Source organism: Erithacus rubecula (assembly GCF_903797595.1).
Source record: "Erithacus rubecula genome assembly, chromosome: 3".
NCBI classification, from domain to species: Eukaryota; Metazoa; Chordata; class Aves; order Passeriformes; family Muscicapidae; genus Erithacus; species Erithacus rubecula.
In genome coordinates this window covers 54,035,394-54,057,784 of record NC_136689.1, presented here as the reverse complement: position 1 = coordinate 54,057,784, position 22,391 = coordinate 54,035,394, and the positions used below count along the sequence as shown (strand labels likewise).

Sequence of the window (22,391 nt, the reverse complement as noted above, 5' to 3'; positions counted from 1 at the left end):
CCGGTAAAAACTGTACCCAGTCTGTTGGGGAAGGATGATTTTCCCCAGCTTTTTAACCCCTTTTCCTTTTTCGGGCCTGTTACAACAGCTTTGGGGAATTTTGAATACCCTTTGGATGTTAAGGAAAGCATGCTGCTGTTGCTGAGTCTGCCAGGTCTCCTCAGTGCAGTCCACATCATGGTTAGAGTCAGGACAGAGATTTACAGGAAGGTCACTCAGAGATCTGCCCTGATGGTGGATAGTGATGAGTGGCATGGAATGTGGGAGAAAAAGGCCAAGCTGATGGAGGAATCTGCTCCAATGACTTGGAAGCTTATCCCTGAACAACTATGGGACATGAATAAAGTGACAGCAAGGAGAATGCTGTGGCAGCTCCAGAGATGAGAAATTTATTGAAATATGCTGGGCACAGACTATGATTTATTGGACACTGCCCTGTGCTAGAAAACACCCTCAGAGGGAGGGGAATAAAAACAGACCCACAGGCACTGTGGCCACTCAGACTGCAGCTGAAACAGGTGAAGAACTTCTGCCAGTAGAAGGTATCCCTACAGAGAAATTCAAGAGAAATTTAGTTCATTTACTCAGGGATGAAGAGGAACAGGGTGCTCACAACAGGAGGAAAGAGGGCCAGAGAGGATCAACTGATCCCCACCCCCAGGTGAATTGCAAGATATGCCAAAACACTTCACTGACCAGTCAGGAGAGCCCCTTGTGACCTGCCTCTTCTGATGCTGGGATATCACAACACAAAATATGAAACTAGATGGTAGTGAAGCCAGGCTATTGGGATCCCTGTTCCAGGATGTAGGCATTGGCAAGGGGATTGGAAAGAGGACAGAAAGAGCCTCAGCCTCTGGAGGCAACATTTGTCAAGCATGAGGGAACAGGATTCTCTCATGGATGACCTAATAGTGCACCGAGACAAGTGGAATGCCATGGAGAAAGGTGTCCAGGACTTGAAAGAGTTAGCTGTGCTGGAGATAATCTATAGGGATTCAAATAACAAACACTCCCCTGTAGACCCAGATCAGGTCCAATGCACACAATCCATGTGGCAGAGGTTTCTATGGAATGTGCCATCATTGTACACCAACCCTTAACATTGATGTCAATGAAAGAAGAAGAAACACGGCTTCAGGTGATTACCCAACTTCCACAACATGAAATTCTTCTTTCCTCCCTACCAATCTGTGCCTCAGCTGTGAAAAGACTGAACAAGGCTGCAGACAGACTGGAAAGACTCAAACAACCTAGAAAGAAAATGTCCCATGCCCCAGCTAATATGGACCAGAATCTCTGCTATTGGGAGCATGGACCCCCCTGCTAGAGAGAGGAGTACACACCATGAGGCAACCTGCAGTTTCACCTGCATGACCTCGAAGAGGACATGAGAAAGTGGGATGGAAAACCCATCTCTGTCCTAACAGCACGGGTACATGGAATTGAGAGGAAGAACAACCACCAGGGTAGTTACCATGGATAATTCAGTTTCCAGTGGGCAAGTCTTTAGACAGAATGGCTGTATAAGTAGGTACATCATCTAAACATACAAGTATGTCTTGTCATATCCAAGAGTCAGGCTGTTGAAGAACACCACAACAACAGACAGGTAGATTAAGCTGCCAAGATTAAAGTGTTGGAGTGTAGGCAGATCTGGACTGGCAACATAAGGGTGGTTTTCTTCTGGCTCACTGGGCCCATGTTGACTCAAGTCATCAGAGAAGAGATTCAATACACAGATGGTCTTGTGATCAAGGGATGGACTTAACCATGAACAGCCTCCCAGGTTACCCACAGCTGTGAAACATGCTGCAGGCCATCCAAGAAAAGCTCCTATGGTGTGGACAAATGGTCGAAATATAAATATAGAGGGGTCTGACAAATTGATTGAATCACACTCCTGCAAACCCACCAAGGCAAATGCTGAGTTCTTACAATGGTGGAAGCAACCACTGGATGGCTGGAGATGTACCTGTGCCTCACATCACTGCCAGGAACACCATCTCTTGGGCTTTGAAAAGCAAGTTCTATGGCAACATGGCATCCCAGAAATAAATGAGTCAGACAACAGGGCTCATTCTAAAAATGGCTTCATAGACAGCTGGGCCAGAGAGCACAGGGTAAGGAGTGGGCGTATCATATTGTTTCATGCACCAGCCTTTGTGAAAATTAAATGATACTCTTCAAAAGGGACAATTCAAAAATCACATTCAAAGCAATAGATGGTGGAACCTTCAGACATTGGGATCTACACCTAGCAGAGGCCACCTAGTTAGTTAACACTAGAGGCTCTACTAATTGAGTTGGCCCTGCCCCATCAAAACCTCTACGTATCAGAGAAGGGGATAAAGTCCCCATGGTCCATATTAGCAATATATGTTAGAGTAGACCGTTTGGGTTAATCCTGCCTCAAACAAAAGCAAAGCCATCTGTGGAATTGTTTTTGCTCAAGAACCTGGGTGTGCATGGTGGATAATGCAGAGGGATGGGGAAATGCAATTTGTTCCTCAAGGGGATTTGATTTTTGGGTAAGAACAGTCTGTAATGTTGAACTGTATAATATTGGCCATTGAATGGTACTGCCACTGTGTGCCATAACCATGGACAAAATGTATGAATTGCTCCAGATACACCATGCATGATCTCCTGATGCAGCTTGCAAGCACCCCACAGCACACCAGCCTCCTGCCCTGGAAGGAACCTAGGATGGATAGAACCCACAGTCATGGACTAAATGAACTCAACAGGCATCTTGGAGGGATGGCAATTGACTATAGAAATGATACCAGAGCTTGTATATACATACATAACCCACCCCCCACATATACATATACATATACATATACATATACATATACATATACATATACATATACGTATACGTATACGTATACCATCTATGTATGGAGTTGGAAGGTGTAGGATCTGGGCATGACATCCATAGTACAGAATAAGGGGTGGATAATGTCCTAGTTCCAGCCAGGACAGGGTTCATTTTTGCAGTAGCCAGAGTAGGCATGGCTAGAACATGCTAGAACCACCTTGTATCATTGGTGGGGGGAGAGGGAAGACAGAATCTTCAGGGGAAAAATGTTTTTTTCTGAGTGATTGATGGGGTTTGTTGGTTCCAAGCTGGAGGGAATGGTTGGGGTAGCACAGCTGTAGTTGGGCCAGGTTGGCCTCAATGAGCCTTTTGCTTTCTTCTGTACACTTTTGATATGAGTGTTGTTGCTGTTTCTGTTTGTATTCTTACCTCATTTCTGTTTTCAGTAAATTTTCTCAGCTGTGATCTTTACCTTTTGTGCTTCCACTCCTCTCCAGCCCACAACAGGGGAGCAGGTAGAGACAAGGAAGAGCAAAAGGCCCAAGGTTTTAGTGGAAGCACTAAAATAAGAATACCATTCCTGAATCACAACACCTGTAACTACTTTATAAATAGTACAGTAGGTAGCCATACATATAAATGCCCATGATCTCAATGTTACAAAGGCCCCCTGACCTGGATGCCCCCTTGAATAACTGGAATTAGACCTCAAAAGTCATTTGTTCAGTCATTCTTGGGCACAGACTGTGAACATAGTATCTTTCCCATGAACCATAAGCAAAGGTATATCTGCTGAAATATCCATGCAAATGCATGGATAATGGTGGTTCTGTTCTGCAAAATCAACTCACAACTGTTGAATTTTCTCAATTCCTAGGCTCTTTCAGAACACTGTTTGAAAGGATTCAGGAAGAGAGAACTGGAAGGGAGTTTCTCTAGTTCCCAGTTCTTCAAACTTACACTAGAAGTGAGATCAAATTCTTTTTCATTAGCAGAAAAATATAATTATTAGTAATTTTTGTACTTGCATCCACAAGCTATACCAGTGCAAAGAATTTATTTTGAGAAGACATCCTCAAGATTGCACCATCATAAAAACACAGTGAAAGTTTGCCAGTGATGCCAACAGAATTCAGCTGAGTGGAGACTGCAAGCAAATAGCAGAAGTTTCTCTAGATTTTCAGTCTGAAATTGAAGTGAATTATTATATTGATAATTTTAAAAAAGTGTAAGAACCTACTACTTTTGTGTTCTGCTCCAGCTGGATTAATCATGGGTACTTATTTATTCACAGGAATCTGCTGCTACTACTTACATATGCTCAGGGAGCAGATGTTACAAAAATGTGGGTGGCTTTTTTGTATTATCAGTTTTTGTAACAGACCCTACGTGTTCTGTGCATTAGAAGAGAAAACTGCCAGGAGAAGTGTAATTTCTAGTTTTAAAAACAGGTTTTAAATCCTTAAGGTTTTCATCTTTCATGCAACCACATCCTTGGTACAATAAAACTTCCTTATGAAGTTACAATCAAAATTATAGAAAGGCTTTTTAATTTCCTTGAGGGCCAAACAAACAAGCCCCAACTATTTCCCACTGTTATTTTAATTAAAAAATATCTGTTTCCAAACATCTGCTTCAGGAATTGTCTTTAAAAGTTGGTAATGAGGGTTTTGGTATTTGGTATTTTACTACTTTTTTCTGGATAAAGAATGCTGTTGTATAACTTTCTGGTAGGGATAAATATTAATAAAGCATGAAACCTTATATCTAGAGATTATTTCACTATAAAGAGTTATGTTTATTTGCTGTAAATTATGTAGATACTCTAAAATTATGTAGAGGACTTCAATGCAAGCAAAAAGAGAAACAGGACCTTAAGGATTTTTTAAATATTTTCAGAAATAGTGGTGAGGGATTAGATACATTTCCCATCCTTGAGAGACAAGGATGTTCTTTGTTATGTGACACTGTTCTTCAGTGACACATATTTACATTTAATGTGATAAAATCTCTACCATTATTAGAAAGAGATATTTTTTTGTAATCATCATGAAGAAATCACACCATAGTTATTGTCTCCCAAAGGACCACACAACCCACATACCCTTCACCCTACAGTTAACTCATTTCATTCAAGGAGGACAGCAGTATTCACTATGTGGGGAAGGCTGGTAAGTACCTGTAGCAAGCTGGAGAGAATGAGTGAATTTAACATACAGTGATGGGCAATAAGGAGACAGACAACTGGGCCAAAGCAGGAGAGTTGATACAAAATAAAATTGAATATATGCAGGTTCTTTTATCAATGGGGCTGAAGTGACACCAGGTCTCTTTCCAGATCTTAATGGCAAAGCCATTAAGAGAACTGAGAAAACCCATTGAGGAAAGCACTGCTGGGACTCAGTCCTGAATTTCAAGCAAGGAAGGGAGAGACCCTCATCTTTAACAGGAGTATTGCTGTGATCTCATTTGTAGAATTGGTGTTTGCAGTAGGCCAATGGTTGCTAACACTTGTTTCACAGGCAATGAGTCTCTAATATTGTTAATTTCACACAAATTTTACTTCCCATATATATAGACACACATATGTGTGCACACATACAGTTATATGTATAGAGCAAAGAAATACCCAGCTCCAGAACTGTGAACCCATCAGGCAGCCTGTGAGTTCACACATCTCCATCCAAGAAAAGCTCTGAACAGTAAATCTCTGCCTGGGGAAGGCACTCATGGGAAGAAAAGCAGCAGGAGAGTGTGTTTACAGGAGACAAAGAGAGACTGTGGAAAGCTGAAGGGTTATAAGGGAAGAGTAGGCATCATCCACTAAAGACAATGCAGGAAATTAAAAAAGGATAGATGGGCTAGAATAACTAAATTAAAAGATGCATGTAAAACCCATGGATAGTTTCAGGTTTTGAATCTAAATCACCTACTTAGAGCAGCTCTAATACTTCTTGAAGCACCTCCAGAAAGGACTGGTTATTGTTTGTCACTTCAAAACCTGAAACCATCCGTAGGTTTTTACAGACATCTTTAATTTAGTTATTCCAGCCCAAGTACCCTTTTGTAGCATAACCTTACTGCCACCTACAGTATATACTGAGCAGAAAGCATGTTTATGGCAATATTGAATAATAAAGCAACACAAAAACTGCTAGTCTGAGATGGGAAATTACACCTATTATTGTGAAGTTATTTCTTGCCATGTGACAGCACTGTCAAGTCCTCTATTCAAACACAGATATTTAAAGTCTTTAGCAAACACAACTCCTTTTAACTGCCATGCCAGATTTAAATCTCTTCAATCCCAGATAAATTTTATCTAACTACACTCAAATAGAATAGCATTCATCAAGCACCTGCAAAAATGGAAAACTTCAGTCAAAAATTATTTCAAACTGTTGAATTATCATCACAATAAATTATCTTGCCAAGGTTTTTTTTTCTGCTGCTACTTTCTGCATGTCCAAAGGCTGAATTACTAGATCTTACAGTTTCCTAAACTCCAAAAGTATAAGCACTTACCTAACACATCCTGTAGTATGGGCCTGTGGCTATCTCTCTAGGATGTGAATTATAAATATGTTTGAAGAGTAATGAGATTACAAAAAAAAAATTACTTTGCACTTGGGAAAAAAACAAAGCTGATAGAGGGCAAGCAATATCTCTGCTTTCATTTTATTCACACTTAGGTAAATTTCTAAAGTGTTTTTATCATGCCCAACAAGGTTGATTCTCCCAATCAATGAAAAAGAGAAATAACTTGAAACGTGGATTTTAGAAGAATAGTTATGTTTTGCATTTAAAAAGCTTTTTTTCCTATTAATATAAGTAGCTAGGAAACAATAAAAAAATTGTTGCAGTCAGGTACCACTGTAAAAACAACATTATATCTTCATTATGATAGTGTTTCAAAACTATAACTGCGTTAGGAATAGAGGTTTTTGAATAGCAATATTAAAACAGAATTCAAAACTATCAGAAAGTTTTGCCACTTCTAATTTTTTAATTAAGTTTCTCTAGTGCAGGCTGGATGTTAAACTACACACAAGAAGTACTGATTTTTAACAGTATTACTCTATTGACAAGGTTACTGACCACAGTACAAGCCAATGTGCAAAAAGCAAAGAGAGCAAGGTAAGTACTAACAAAGGGGTAAGAAATAAAACATAAGAACCACTGAAAAAATCTCCCAGGGAACTAGGCTTTGATAACATATTTTGGGTTCAGTGCCTTAGTCACAAGCTGTCTTTCCTCTGGTACACAATTTCTTTATCCAATATAAGCAGTGTCCAGCCATACCTGATGAATAGTCTGTATTCACATAATATTCATAATCTAGGTGGATGTCCCAAGCCATTCACAATTGACTTACACATCTCACCTTGTTTTGGTGTATGCTACTTGGGCACTTTTCCCTTCACATAAACAGTACCACAGTTAGAAAAATACACAGGTAATCACGGGTGGAAGCAGGGCCAGGAACCTCACTCCATTATAAGATGCCACCAGTTGGCAGAGGAGCAACATCCAACATCTGCAAAGCAGTGCTGTTGAGATTAGAAGCATAGAGTATTTTGCCATGTAGAGATCATTATTAAGTGCATCTCATTTTATTACCACCAAGAAGGCAGGTTAAAACACTTGGCACTTTGGTTTGCATAGCCCTGGGTGATTCTAGCAAGCCATCAGTTTCAAGAGGATGTGTCCTTTCTCCCAATTAAAGGATGCTTGCCACAGTACAAAGGGGTGACAAACAGATATTTGTATCAGCTTTTCCATCAAGAACTGTCAAACTATCAATCCTGGGCCACCACGTGAAGAAGAGGCATGTATGGAGAGGAGCCATGTGCCTTGTCTATAGTTAAAGGAGAAAATGTGCATTTTGGAGAAGGATGATAGTGTAACGAAAGTAAGCTCCTGAGGACTCGGGAGGTCTGGCTTTGATTATTCAGTCTTTCATTGATTTTTTGAGAGGCAAATCCCTCAACTTTCTTGAAGTGCAGGTTCTCATTTGCTCAATGAAACAAGTCCAAGAAAATAATGTAATTCAAACATCATCATTCCACAAGTGGCTGTAAATATATAAAGTGACATATATTCTTATACAACTGGGGAACTGAGGCAAAAATAAGTTCAGCAGCTTTCTCAAAGGTAAGTTCTCCTCTGCAAACATTTTGTTTAGTTACTGTGGAGGTATTTGATACCTACATCTTTATCTGATCCCAATACATTGCAACTGATAGATATTGCTATGGCACAAAAGTATTAGCAATATACACAAAATAGCCCTTAACTTTTAACTTACTTTCACCTAATCTGGCTATGTTTTCTTGAGATATTACTGCTGATATGTTGGGAGAAGATCTGTAGTCTTTCATAACTATTAGAAGTAAATTTATTTCACATGCTGTAGTACTAAAACAAGAATAGTTTTTGAGTACACATTTTATTAGGCAGTTACTTTTTCATGTTGAAATAATCAGATAAAACTTTTTTTTTTTTAATAAGAGCATTCAAAATTAATAAACTTTTCTAAAGGGACAATAAAATTAACTGTTATTATAACCAAATGCTCTATACCTATCTGAAAGGCCAAATATAAAAAAAACAGTCACTAAGGCTAGGTACCTCAAAGAGATGCATAATTCAGACTAGCAGCATGCATGGAAAAGATGCATTTAGGTATGTGAAACAGTTAACTGCACACACAGAGGGACACCAGTACAGAAAATCTAATTTAATATAGTGGCATCCCATTCACCAATAATTTTTTCCTCTAAGCAATTCTTGTTCAACTTTTCTCCCAGCAGCTTGTCAGTAGCTTCAATGGAGCTACTTAGCAATGTGGTGAATAGAGCTGTTAGATCTGTTATTACCCTTGGAATATCTTTAGCATGTAGGTACCATCTAGACTGAATCAGACAAGACTTATTAATCTAGAATTCTGTTTCATTTGTGCATACATAATATCTTTTGTTAAGGACTTAGTATTTATAGTACTTCAAAAATTAAGATAATTCCACTGACTGGACTTTATAAAGATATTTCAGTGCTAAGTTAGGGTAGCCTGAGTTTAATGAAAACACAAACTTCTTGCATCTTGCAGGATAGTAACTATGTACAGTATCTTGCAAGACAGATGTTACTAGTATACTTGTAAGTGTAATTAAAAAGAGAATTGGCCAACGTTTAAACTTACAAACACTTCCAAATAGTTTAAAAACTTTTCCCTATTGCAAAAGTTCACCATACAGCTTGTGTTTTAAAAAGTTTTTTTTTTTAGAATTAACACAGCCATCAACAAAAGTTCATCTCTGATCATCACTCTCAAAATTGAGAAAGAATACAATGTCTGCTGCAGATATGTCCAGATAAAACTGTCTTCTAAAATCTCAACAGGGAACAGGAAAGTAACTAAAGACAGAATTTCTGTAAACACAATTAAGACATATATGAGTCCATATTTTCTATTTCTCTCCAAACAAAAGAAAGAAACATTACTGAAATATTTTTTGCTTTGTTTGAAAACCAGAAATTAAATATTAAAGACTATTTCTATAAGCAATAAAAAGTACCTTTACAATCATCATTGGACATATTTGATCTGTCAAAAATATTTCAATGAAAATTCACAATTGTCAGAAAAAGTCACTTCCACAGGTTAGCCAAGGAAATGGCTGTAGCTAGTGTAAGTTATAATACAGCATTTCCAATTGTTAACACCAAGCCTAAAGACAGAATTGAGACTAGGCAAATCACATTTGCTCTATTATTGGCAATTGGGTCTGAGAGATACTGACTTTCAACAGCACACATATTGTGTTCTGGTAGTGGGAAATCTTGGAACCTTATTTGCAATTTTTTGGTGTGCGTTCTTTTCTTGGTTTAGACTTCTGAAAACGATGGTTATCCTTTGTCTTTTCTGGAACATATTCCAAACTATAACTCTACCTCTCTCTTGGCAGTATATTACATTTGTATGTAGCATGCACAGCTCTCACTTGGAGGATACTGAGACCACAGAGAACATTCAATCACAGCATTATTGTTGAACATTTGCACAGCTCATTTTATCAAGAAAGATAAGAAAGGCATTTTACAAGTACTAGACACATACCACCACTGAAATGTTGCTAATCTTCCTCTTGAGAGAAAGTGAACAAATATTACATGGCGGCCAGGAAGCTCAGTGGTGATGGCAGTGTTTTAGCTGCAACAGCAGCATTAACCATTTACTTGTGCAAGAACAAATAAAAGATGACCAAACTCAAATCTTTCTGCAACATCCAGTAAGAATTCAAAAAGCACAGCCAATCACTGGAGTAGCTGGCTGTGGAAAACCCAAAGTCTGAGTCACTGTTGCAAGAATACAAACCCTACTGGTCTCAGAGAGCCATGGGTCTACAAAAGTTTTGTGGTGCTTTCTTTGGTTCAGGAAAACGAAAAAATAAAACAAGTTTGATTGTTCTTTAACAAAATAGGCAGACTTAAAATGATCCATTCAACTTCTTCCTGGTGAAAACTTCATTATTTGCTCAGACAGCCAACCACTTCTATTGTCCCATTTCCTCCTCGAGCTTTCCCAGATATTATACAAAATGAAGATCTATCTGTGTTTGGGAGGTAATACAGGCTTGATCTTGAATGATAGAAGTTAATTATCATCTGACTGTATTTTTAGTATTTGTAACAGGGTAATATTGAAAAAAACTTATTCTAGGTCTACGGACCCTTGAGTGTGTATCAAAAATGTAGTATCCTGAGAAGTCTATATGTAATACAGCAAGTAACAACTTACTTAAAGCTACTAGATAAATCGGTAACAAAAGCAATAAAATTGAAAAGTTCATCCCAAAACTGTAGAGAATGCAATGCTTCAAGGACTACAGAAAGAGGAATTTCAGAGAACACAAAGTCATTTTTTGCAGTTTTTATGGACAGATGGGTATGGGCTTTTAGGTTGCTATACAAAGGGATAGTATTTTTTGTGAATGAGACAACCTGAAAAATTAGTAGAAAAAGGAGACCAGGAACTTAGAGCTAAATTTGAAAAGATGGTGTTGACATGTATTTAAGTAAAGGAGAGGTGATGAAGAAGGAAAAAAATCCAGAAAGAAATTAGGAGAAATATAGACTTCTTGAGTTCCAAGGCAACTGGAGCATCCATCTACATCTCTGCAGGGAAGACCTTTGTAATCTGTTCTCTTGGGTTACAATGTAAGATGCAACCAAAAGTAGGTATTCTACTACCATTTGCATAAACTGTCAAGACAGGTGGAGCAGTGTTCTTTATCTCCTCCCTGACTGAGCCCTGATAACTCCCTCAGGGAAGCAGAAGCCACCCTGGGAGTCCATCTCAAGGCCCTCAAAGTCTCTCAGCATGACTCACAGAATCACTTCACCCCCCTGTGAGATGTTCTGCCCTGGGGAAGAACCAAGCATTCCTGGATGTAATCAGAGGCTTGGAATATCATGAAATGACCACCACTGGATTCCCAGAGGCCAGGAGCTCTCGATTACTACCACTGGACCTCCAGAGATGGACCAGACCTTTTCTACAGGATCACTGCTTCAACATCTGCTTTTACATCCATCACTCCAGTGGTGCTGCAGTCACCATTTAACTGGACTGCTACTACCACCCTGAACAACAGGGTAGCAGGTTGTATTTTGACTGTTTAAGACAGTGTTTCTGTACTGCTGCCACCATTGCAATTTTCATAGTAAATTGTAGGTCTGATTTGGAATCTCTCACAAAATATTTGTGCGGAGTTAATTCCTCCTGTGATTTGCTTTCAAACAAGCACAGCTGTAAAATATATTGTTCCCACCAGTAGTGCCTAGTAAGTGCTTTCACAGCAAGTTGATCTGACTGCCTTATTTATCTGAACAACAATTATGATCCTTAATTTTTGGCTTTAGCATACGACAAAATGGTTTATTCTTGAAATTATATGTACAGAAAGGAAAAGCATGTGAACTTGGAAGAGACACAGTAACTTTCACCACAGATATGAAATGCCACTCAGTTTCAATAAGTTTCTCTAAAAACAACATTCAAAGTTATATAGCTATTACACCTAGCTGGGGGATTCTTTTAAAAATTGAAATATACTCTTATTGGAAAGTTTATATATATAAATAGAGTGGGGGAGTGAGGGGGGGGGAGAGAGACAGAGATAGAGATAGGAAGTATATGTATATGTATGTGTACATATGTGTATATGTACATACGTATAAATGTATAGTTTGGTCACAACAACCCCATATGTCACTACAGGATGGGGACAGAGTGACTGGAAAACTGCCTGGTGGAAAAGGACCTAGGAGTTCTGGTCAACAGCCAGCTGAATGTGATCCAGCAGTGTGCCCAGAAGGCCAGGAAGGCAAAAGACATCATGGCCTGTATCAGCAATAGTGTGGCCAGCAAGACCAGGAAAGTGATTGTCCCACTGAACTCAGTACTGGTGAGGCTGTGCCTCGAGTTTTGGGTCATTCACTTCAAGAAATACATTGAGATGCTGGCTCAAGTCATGAGCAGGGACAATGAAACTGATGAAGGGTCTATGGAATAAATCATATAATGAGTAGCTGATGGAGCTAGATTTGCTCAGCCTGGAAAAAAGAAGGTATCAGGGGATACCTGACTGATCTCTACTACTAGCTGAAAGCAGGCTGTAGCAAGGGAGGAGTCAGCTACTCCACTCAGGCAACTAGTGGCAGGACAAAAGAAAATGGCCTCAAGCTGTGCCAGGAGAGGCTCTGATTGGACATGAGGAAGAATTTCTTCACTGAAATGGTGGTTAAGCATGGGAATAGGCTGCCCAGGGAAGCAGTAGAGTCACTATCTCTGGTAGTGTTCAAGAAATGACTGCATGTGGCACTTAGTGCCATTGGTCTAATTGACAAGATGGCAATTGGTCAAAGGTTGGACTCAATGACCTTGGAGGCCTTTTACAACTTTGATTTTATGACTATGAATATATATATATGGTGTGTGTGTGGGTGGGTGTGTATGTATGCATAAAAGCCATATTACTCCCCTGCACTGAAATCCAAAGAGGTTTTGTATAATTGTATAATAATAATAATATTAATAGTGACTGTATTTCCCTATGCAACTCAGAGGGAAACTGTGGTGGTGGAGGTTTTTCATGGGTTTTCTTAAAATTAGTTTTATTTTGTTGCAGAGCTACTTCTTCAAAACCTGGCCACCAGGAAAGAGACCTAGTGTGATGAGTACTCAGGAAACAGTAGTTAGACAGTGCCACCTGAGCTGTAAATGAAAGAAAATGGTTTGGGGCTTCTAACACAGAATACAGAGCAACCACTGGGAAAGATTAGGTGCAGAGTTTAGGAATATTTTTTTTTTCTTTCACTGGAACATGAGAAGCTGTATGTTTTGGCCCATTTAAAAAGATTTAATGTTTGAGGCCCTAAGTAAAAGAAAGCATCTCCTTCCAAAAAAGAGAAAATAAAATGTTTTTCGTTTTACTACATAGATGAATTTCTAGCTAGCTTTAGCTTTGGTTTAGCCTCAGATATCTTCTGAATGCTGAAACAATATATGAGGCAATGGCAACTACTCTGTGTAGGGGAATGCAAGCATTCTTTCAAAGACTCTTGTGCAGTCACAAGTTATTTCTCCTAAAATCTGGGGGGAAAAAAGAAGTTTTCAAATTCTCATTTTAAGACAAAAGGCAAAAATGTACTGTACAGCACACACTGAAGAGCAGGGACCCTCTGGCTAGTCAGAAAACAACATATGGGGGTTATTCCCTTTGTCCTCCTCTATACAATCCTCTCGAAAATCCACAAAGAAGAGGTTATAACATAAGGAACACCTAGAGAACAATTCTTTGACCCAGGAATCCAGAAAGCAATGCTAGAAACCTCATTTTAGACAAGTCAGAGCTTGGATACCACAGGGACAGGATCAGCTCAGACACACGCTTAAGAAAAATAAATTTTGATAAAAGTCCATCTCCTGTGTTAAACATACCACAGAGAAACAAAATAACATTGCTGCAGTGAACATAAATTAATATAAAATCCTTGTTTTGAAAATCACTTCCATGACTGGCTCCATGGATCACTGCCCAAACATCCAGCCTGGTGCTCACTTACACATTCCCTCTTTGATAACATTTTTGTTTTTCCTGTGCACTTAATCTAAAATGAAATGGATTAAATAATTCACTTCACAATGCAAGCCAGTTCTGATGCTGATTTCAACCCAAAACATTGTAAAGCACTATTATCATTAATAGAATATTTATTGTGTTATAATAGATCATGCTTCAGTTTTGCATTGGCATGGTGTGTACCTGGTCTACATGTGCATAAATACATTATGCCTGAAGGAGACTTTGTCCTGACACATTGCTGCAGTCCTGACACCGAGGGAAGCATGTTTGGGACAGCACTTGCCAAAATAAACCAGCTATTGCTGCCTTTCCCTCCTGAATTGTTGCCAGTGCTTGTGAAACCACAGGCCTGTCTAGCACGAGGGTAGCTGGCCTGAAGAAAAGCAACCTCCTCTCCTGCTCCATTTTCCACAAGAATCTGGAGGCCAAAGGGGTACAGGCCAATCTCCACATAAAAAACCAAAATGTGTTGCTGTGGGCAGGAGAGCTCCTCCTGCTCCTCCTGCAAACAGGTGACCACAGGTGAGGTACGAGTGTGGAGAACGAGCCACGCTGCAGAGAATCTGGCAAGTAGGAGAGCATGTCCCCACAGGTGCCTGCACAAAGTTATCCAGAGCAGATGAACAAGACACAAAAAACCACAAGTTGGGCTGTCCAACAAAACAGGCAAAAATGGGGCAATCCTTGCCAGTCTGCCTTAGGCATGGTGTCTTGTGGAAGTCAGGGAAAAGCTGCTCAGCCCCTCTGAATCTGTTTGCACTTAAACCAGGGAAAGCACAACATCTACATGAAGTATGGAAATAAATAGAGAAGTAAAGCCTTTCAAAAACTGATCAAGCTCATGCTAAAAAGCTTTTTGTGCGTATAAACATGGCTGTGATCTTGCACACGAATAAGTAAGCTTTTATTTGAAGTGAAACAACCAAACATTTAACATCACTTCCACTGACAAGAGCCCTCAAAACTGTGCAATTTTAGATCTACAAATAATGAAGTAATTACCATCCAAATCTTAGTATGATGCACAGTAAACTTATTCTGATTTAAAATGGAATTTTGTACTGAGATCTCACTCCTGGTAATGCTATCAATTCTAGCAGTGTGTAAAGTAAAATATTTACACATATTCTAGTATTCTTCTGCAGCTTTAAGAAACTGTTTACTCCATTTGCAAAACATCAGCATGTTTGAGGGTTTGTCCATTGTGTAGTGCCATTTGTGGTGTAGTGCACACAGCAAGAGTGTATTTTCCACATAGGGCAGAGACAGGGGTGCTGCCAGCACACTCTGCACTGCTGCCAGTGCTCAGCTCTGTCACAATGAGTTTGCTCCAGCTCCTGCTCTGTTTTGTGTAAACAGCTGCCTTCCAGCACCACCGTTTAGCTATAATTAATTTCTTAATAAAAATATAATTTATTTCACAATCTAGTCCTGAAACTCGGGTAAATTCTTGTTCTCACTGGCAGTTCTAAGATATCCACAATGTAATTAAAATCTGTTATTTCATTCCACATTTAAAAACTAAATTCTAATATAAAGTTAGGATTTTTTTTGACTTCTTCACATACAAAATTTAGGAATGACTGTAGAATCTACTTGGCCAATTCAAAAAAAATATTTATGATCAGACAATTAAGATTCCTCTGTAGGACTGCAGCTTTCCCATGTCAGTTTTATCTCAGCTTTAATATTACCATAATTTTAACAAATAGAGTAACTAGTGAGTGCAAAGTATTACTTATATATATTTATGTATCAAACTACAATAAATTAAAATACTGGCTGATAGCAGCACCTACACAGTTTTAATCTCTTTTCTCTAAAATAAAACCTTAAATTGTTGGATCTTTTAGTAATCATGCAAATCTGTGCATGAAGCACTGGAGGTCCTCTGGAAAAGCACAACTATCATCTCTGACTCTGGGCAAGGCACCTCAACTTCCTTTGCATCAGCACATATGCATGCAAAAAGAGCTGTGGAACCCTAGTTATAGCTATTGCTGATGTTACTTGAAATTTCTCTCAAAGTTTTCATGCAAAAATATGGCAGTTTTTTCACATGTACTGAATGACCCTTATAAAATATAAAAGAGCTCAAAGTATCAAGATTAGCCCAGTAAGCAAAGGACTGTACTAACTCTAGTGGAGACCAAGAATTGAACTTGTGCAAGTTTTACCTGAAGACTTACAGGGTGATATTTCTCTTGTCTTACACATTTTCAAACAGTTCATCTCATGCCTTTTTATGACAAAAAATGAGCTATATTAAATCATTCATATAGGTATCAGCAGCAATATATCCTTGTATCAAAACTGCATGTAATTGAGAAATAAACCCTGGGCCTCTTCCAATCTCACATTCTTCCATTCTCATGGTTATTCCCCCATCTTAATTGCATGGACTTTTTTTTTCTTTTACTATTTCTGACACAGAATGCAGAAGTATTTACCAAGAGAAACAGAAGTTATGAGATATTCTAGACTGTGGTCAGACATTGTCTTCCAAATGAACCTGGCCAGTAAGTACTTAAAAATCTTCAAAACTGATTATAAAAATACTTTAAATCTATAAGACATATAAAATGTATATATTATATGATGTAGTGTATAATCTATAAACCAACTATTCACGCATCTATATAATTTAAAATAAGAATTGCATGGCCAGTTTTAGGTTTCCAAATCCATTTTATGGATTTTATTTTTCCATTTTATAGCTTCACAATCTATGAAGCAATATGACCAGCTCACTGGGGCTGTGGTCTCCTGTCCCAGCACAGTTGGCTAGCAGAGCCTGCAGCACACATGCTGTTAAACAGTGCAAGTCAGGCTTCTGGATTTCTGCCATGGGAAGCAAAATAACACTGGATTTGTTCCCATGTGTGCGTTTGAGATTTACTTCTCTCAAAGACAGTCCATGACCTTGACTGTGGTCTTCTAAATTTATGGATTGGTAACAGGGAACTGAAAAATTAAAACACTTGAAGTTCCTTACCCTTCATATTTACCACACCAGATGGCTGCTGGCAAGTGCTAGCATCAGCCCAGTTTTACCCTGTAACAGTGCTTGGGTAAAAGAATTGCACTTTATCAGAGATGGTGTGAAGGCCATCTTTTAACAGGTCCAGATGCTTCTTGCTCTGGTAAGGCATTTTACTGATCTGGAACTCTTTGTCTGAGGGATCTGAAAAATTTATTGCTACTCCTTTCCCTAGGGCATATATCTCTTGGACAGTAGCTACCAAGTAGTTTTTGCTAGACATGCACCCTCTCTCTTTGGTGGTCAAGTAAAGTTGATCCGATTTTCAGGAAACTGTGAACATCAGTCATCATAAAAACATAGAAATGCAAAGTATGCAAGTGAAATATAACAACAGATTTCTAAGAGAGACCTTCTGTTGTCCTGAAATGGTTATCAGAGGTTTCAACTTTTAATAACCACTCTAAAAACCCCCACTTTTTCACTTCTTCTCTTGTCATTAGTATCCCCATGTCTCTCACAAAAGCTTGTATATTAAATTGGTTTTGCTGATTAATGACTTCTGTAATGGAGTAGACAATTATTCAGTTCCTAAAGAAAATGGATGTTAAATACAGGAATAAATTTAAGCTTTTTTTCCTTGAATTAGCTTTGCTTTTATGTTGTATCTGTAACCTTACCTTCCATAAGAGCACAGCCAGCAATAGGAAGATGAGAATTCCCACCAACAAACTGATGGCAATGATCCATCCAACAACATACCCACGAGGCTCCAGATTGTGCAAAGCCTCAAAGACCACCTACAAAGCAATTAGAAAAAGATCTTTATAGAATTGGAAGATGTATTGTTTTCTCTTGTACTTATCTTATTAAACACATTGTATGGTGGCCTCATTGATCATATTTCATCTGTCAAACAAATAAGGAATGCAGCCTTAATTTAGTGCTTTCCATCAATTTTTCCCAAAGGATTTAAAGCTTTCAAGTGGATTTTTAGTCAAGTGTTGGATCCAAAGAATATCAGCCTCCTCTCCAGCATAACACTTACCCTGACAACCCCCAACACTGAGCTTGTTCAGGTGCTGGGCCATCAAATGTGCACAAAGTTTTGCATGAAAAATTCCATCCCTTGGATTGGCAGGGATTGGCATGACATCTTGCATAGCTTGTCTTACTCATCATGTTCTGGCCCAGCCAAACCCCCTGATGTGACACATGAAATATTCATTATGAGCTTCTGTGGGTTAGGTTTTCTCAAGTGAATTTCTTCTCATTTGTTGTCAGGGAGATGCTGGGGGTGGCTTTCTAGGTAAATATACAGCAATTAATAAACAAAAGGAGTAGTCAATCACCCTCATATGCCATGGAAATGGTTTTGGGGAGGAGAGGGGAACAGGGGTTTGGAGTTTCTTAGCTGGGTGGGAATATTCATTTCCCAGCTGGAAGCAGAGACAGTCATGTGGGGTTTTTTTCCACCTAGGACCTCTCCTGCACAGTGGTTTCAACACTGCCATGGAGCTCTGCCTGCCACCTGCTTGCAAGAGAGAGAGTCCTGGCTGCCCCATTGACTGAGACCTCACCAGCTGCCAGCACTGAGGGGGACAAGCACAGTCCATGTGGGTGCCTGGGGGAATTTTTCCTTCCCACTCCCTCCCCAAAGCCACTGCAAGGTGAGAGTCCTGAAGCTGGAGCTGCTCCCTCCAGACCTCTTCTCTGTATGGCAGTGCAACACCAGGATAAATTCCTGCCTTCCCTCCCAACGTGTGCTGGCTCCAATTATGGGTGTCTCAGGGAGTAATTTTCCTTTTCCTTTCCCCCTCTCTCACCTGAGCTGGTGATACCACCACCAGGGAGGTTCCAGTCTGGTATCAGAATGCCCCCTGAAGCAGTGAGGGGGGTACCGAACCTCCTCTGCCCCCTGTTGAGCTTCCCCAAAGGGGAAATAGCTTAACTGATGGGAAAATCTGTTATTGGGGCTTTTTTAAGTATCATTGTTGTTGTTGTTTGTCCTTTCTTGTTACACATATATGTTCTAGTAAAGAACTGTTATTCCTTTTCCCACATTCTTGCCTGGAAGCCCTGAAATTTTGAAGTCACAATGCTTTGGAGGGAAGGGTCATCTCTGCATTCCAGGAAGGTTTCCACCTTCCTTGGCAAATATTTGTGTTTTAAACCAAGACTCCTTGTTAACTACTTTTTCCCCCCAGAAAAGCTGGACAACTCATACATCACTATTAAATACAAATCACCCCTGCTGTGCTTTACAAGACACATTGTGTGAGAGGCAAGGACACATGCAGTCATGGGTTCTTCTGGAAATGCTGGGAGCTGTTCTCTCTTTTTCTATTGCATGTACGGTTGGGAAATACAGACAACAAAGAGCCTTCCCACCATCTGTTTCAAGAAGACAATGGGAGCAAATTATTCCTTGACACTATTTGAATTTTCAGTCTCTTATTTCAATCAAAACTAGTTCCTCAGTGGAAAACTCAAGAACATCTCTCCTCAGTGAGGGCTATTTCTATGTAAAATTTTGTAATTTAATATCCAGCAAATGCAGAGAGGTAACAAGGTTTTTTTAAAGGTAATCCATTTGCTTTGTCTGGTTTTGTTTTGCAAGACAAAGTAGTTAGTTCTTCTCCCTCCTTCATGAACCACTTACACCATCTTTGCTTAAAAATGCCAAAATCATTTTGTAGATATGAACTGCTAAATCAGTTTTTTTCAAAAATGAACTGTTAAAAGTAGGTGAAAATCCAGGGGTTATAGACACATAGAATTAAGCAATCCCAAGATAAAAGGTCAATGAAAGACTTCTAAAATATATTCACTCACTGGTAACCCTGTTCAAACAGCATCATTTGTGAGACAGAAAAGGTGATGCAATACCACACAACTTCTATGAATCTTGAAGGTGGGCATTCAAGAAAAGCCTGCAAAAGGAAGGAGATGGCAGTACTGCTACAGGGGCCAGACATGCCCTGTGTTCTCCAACCATGCAGATTTCTAAGCCTCAGAGAAAGCCACGAGGATCCTGAGTGAGTGCAGGCAACAGCTCTTCTTTAAGTGGGAGATGGGACAAGGATAGTCTCTCAAGATCCCACTTAACAAATGTTTCTCTGTTTCCATAAGAATGTGTAGCCTTAGCAAAGAGCCACAAAAAATACAGGCACAGATGAGAAAAAGAGGGTGACTATATTTTGTCATGGTTTTCCAAGAAAGAAATACTCAGACATTCTTCATCTCAATTTCACAGATTAACTTAATGCTGATTAAGATAGCAGCTTTTCTAGAGGAAGAATCTGAATATAGCTGATTTATATACACTGCTTTTTTCTATCCATGAGGTGTTATCAGACATTTCACAGAATTACAGAATGAGTGAGGTTGAAAGGGACCACAGTGAGTCATCTGGTCCAACCTCCCTGCTCAAGCAGGGTCATTCTGGAGCACATCGTACAGAATTGCATCCAGATGGTTCTGGAATACCTCCAGTGAGGGAGACTCCACAGCTTCTCTGGTAAATCAGTTCCATCACTCAATCACCTGCACAGTAAAGAACTTCTTCCTCACATTCAGTAGGAACTGCCTGTGCATCAGTCTTCCTGTTGCCTCTTGCACTATCGCATGGCACCACCGAGAAGAGTCTGGTTCCATCCTCTTGATGCCCTTCCTTCAGATATTTATATACATTGATGACTGGGGGCAGAGGGGGGGCTCATCTCTTCTTGAGACTGAACAGATCCAACTCTCTTGGCCTTTCCTCCTAGGAAAGATGTTCCATTCCCATAATCAACTCTGCTGTCCTCCAATGGCCCCACTCCAGCAGCTCCATGTCACTCTTGTCCTGAGGAGCCCAGAACTGGACACAGCACTCCAGATGTGCCTCACCTGGGCTGAGTAGAGGGTCAGGGTCACCTCCTGCACCTGCTGGCAATGCTCTTCCCAATGCACCTGAGGAGACCATTGGCTGCCTTGGCCACAAGGGCTCACTGGTGGCTCATGGACAGCTTGTTGTCCACCAGGATCCACAGGTCCTTCTCCACAGAGCTGCTTTCCAGCAGTTTGGCCCACAGGCTGTGCTGGTGCAGGGGGTTATTCTCTCCCAGGCGTAGGACTCTGCAATTGCCTTTGTTTGAACTTCAAGACCTTTCTCTTCTGCCCATCTCCCTAAACTCGAGGTGTTTTTAAAGGGCTTCACAGCCCTCTGAGGTATAAACCACTACTCTCAGCTTTGTGTTGTCAGTGAACTTGCTGCCCCTCAAGTCACTGATGAACAAGTTAAACAACACTGGGCCCAATACTGAACCTTGGCAGACATCACTAGTGACAGGCCTCCAACTAGATGCTGTGCCACTGTAATACTCTGGTATCTGATGTTCAATCAGTTCCCAATCCACCTCACTGGCCATTAATCCAGTCCACACTTCCTGAGTTTGCCTATGAGGACATTGTGAGAGGCAGTGTCCAAAGCCTTGTTGAAGTTGAGGTGGACAGTATACACTGCTCTCCCCTCATCCATCATGGAAGTTGTCCCATCATGGAAAGCCATTAGGTTGGCCAAGCATGATTTGTCTTTAGTGAATCCATGCTGACTACTCCTGACCTCCTTCTTGTCATCTATGTGGATAGAGATGGACTCCAGAATGAGGCACTCCATCACCCTTCCCTTTCCAGGGATTGGCTGGTAGTTCCCTGGGTCCTTCTTACCCTTTTTGAAGACCAGGGTGATATTTTTCAGGCACCTCTCCTGATCACCACAACTTTTCAGAGATGACTGTGAGTGGCTTTGCTTTCGTGTCATGATAACAGGACTTGAAAACACAGCAAATAGACATGAACTTAGCATTACCCAAACATATTCCCATAACTAGCATCACAATATTCAAAACAGCTCTCAAACACGGACCAGTTCTCCAATCAAGAAAAAATTAATTTAGCATTTCAGGTAATAGAACAAAGGCTTTGTCAGGCTTTTAAAGATATTTTGCTGAACACAGGGCTTCTTAAGCAATACTGTCCCTCAAAGCCAGTGTAAGGAAAACAACAAATAGAGATCAAACACCAATCTTTTGTCTTCCTTATTGTTGGGGTTCAGGATCCTTTCTCTCAAAGAATTTTTCCCCATAAGTGTTGGCAGGAGATAATAATGACCGAGTATTTAAGAGAGACAAATTAAGTGACTGTGGCTCAGGGGAGGGGTCCAGCTGGCTACTCTCTTTTTACCTGGGGGTTTCTTTGGGAAGGGCAGAGGTACTGTAAGAATTGGGCTGGAAAAAGAAGGGGCTGGGTCCTCTCTCTCTCTCTCAACTCTCCACTTCAGAGGAGGACGGTTGGAGCTGCTGCTTGGGGGAGGGAATTCGCTGCTGCTGCTGGAGCCCAGCCCAGAGCTGCTGCTTCTGCTGTGGAGCGAGCTTCTGCTCATGAGAGCAGT

General features: G+C 40.1%; 1 protein-coding gene across 1 annotated transcript in view; it reads right to left on the bottom strand.

Moving 5' to 3' along the window:
• The window catches only part of ITGA9 (integrin subunit alpha 9), a 214,232-nt gene that overhangs the window by 4,773 nt on the left and 187,068 nt on the right, over positions 1 to 22,391 (bottom strand). Inside the window, exon 27 of the mRNA XM_079301914.1 lies at positions 17,638 to 17,757. Within this exon, the coding sequence (XP_079158040.1) occupies positions 17,638 to 17,757 (120 nt within the window). The remainder of the gene's footprint in view (positions 1 to 17,637; positions 17,758 to 22,391) is intronic.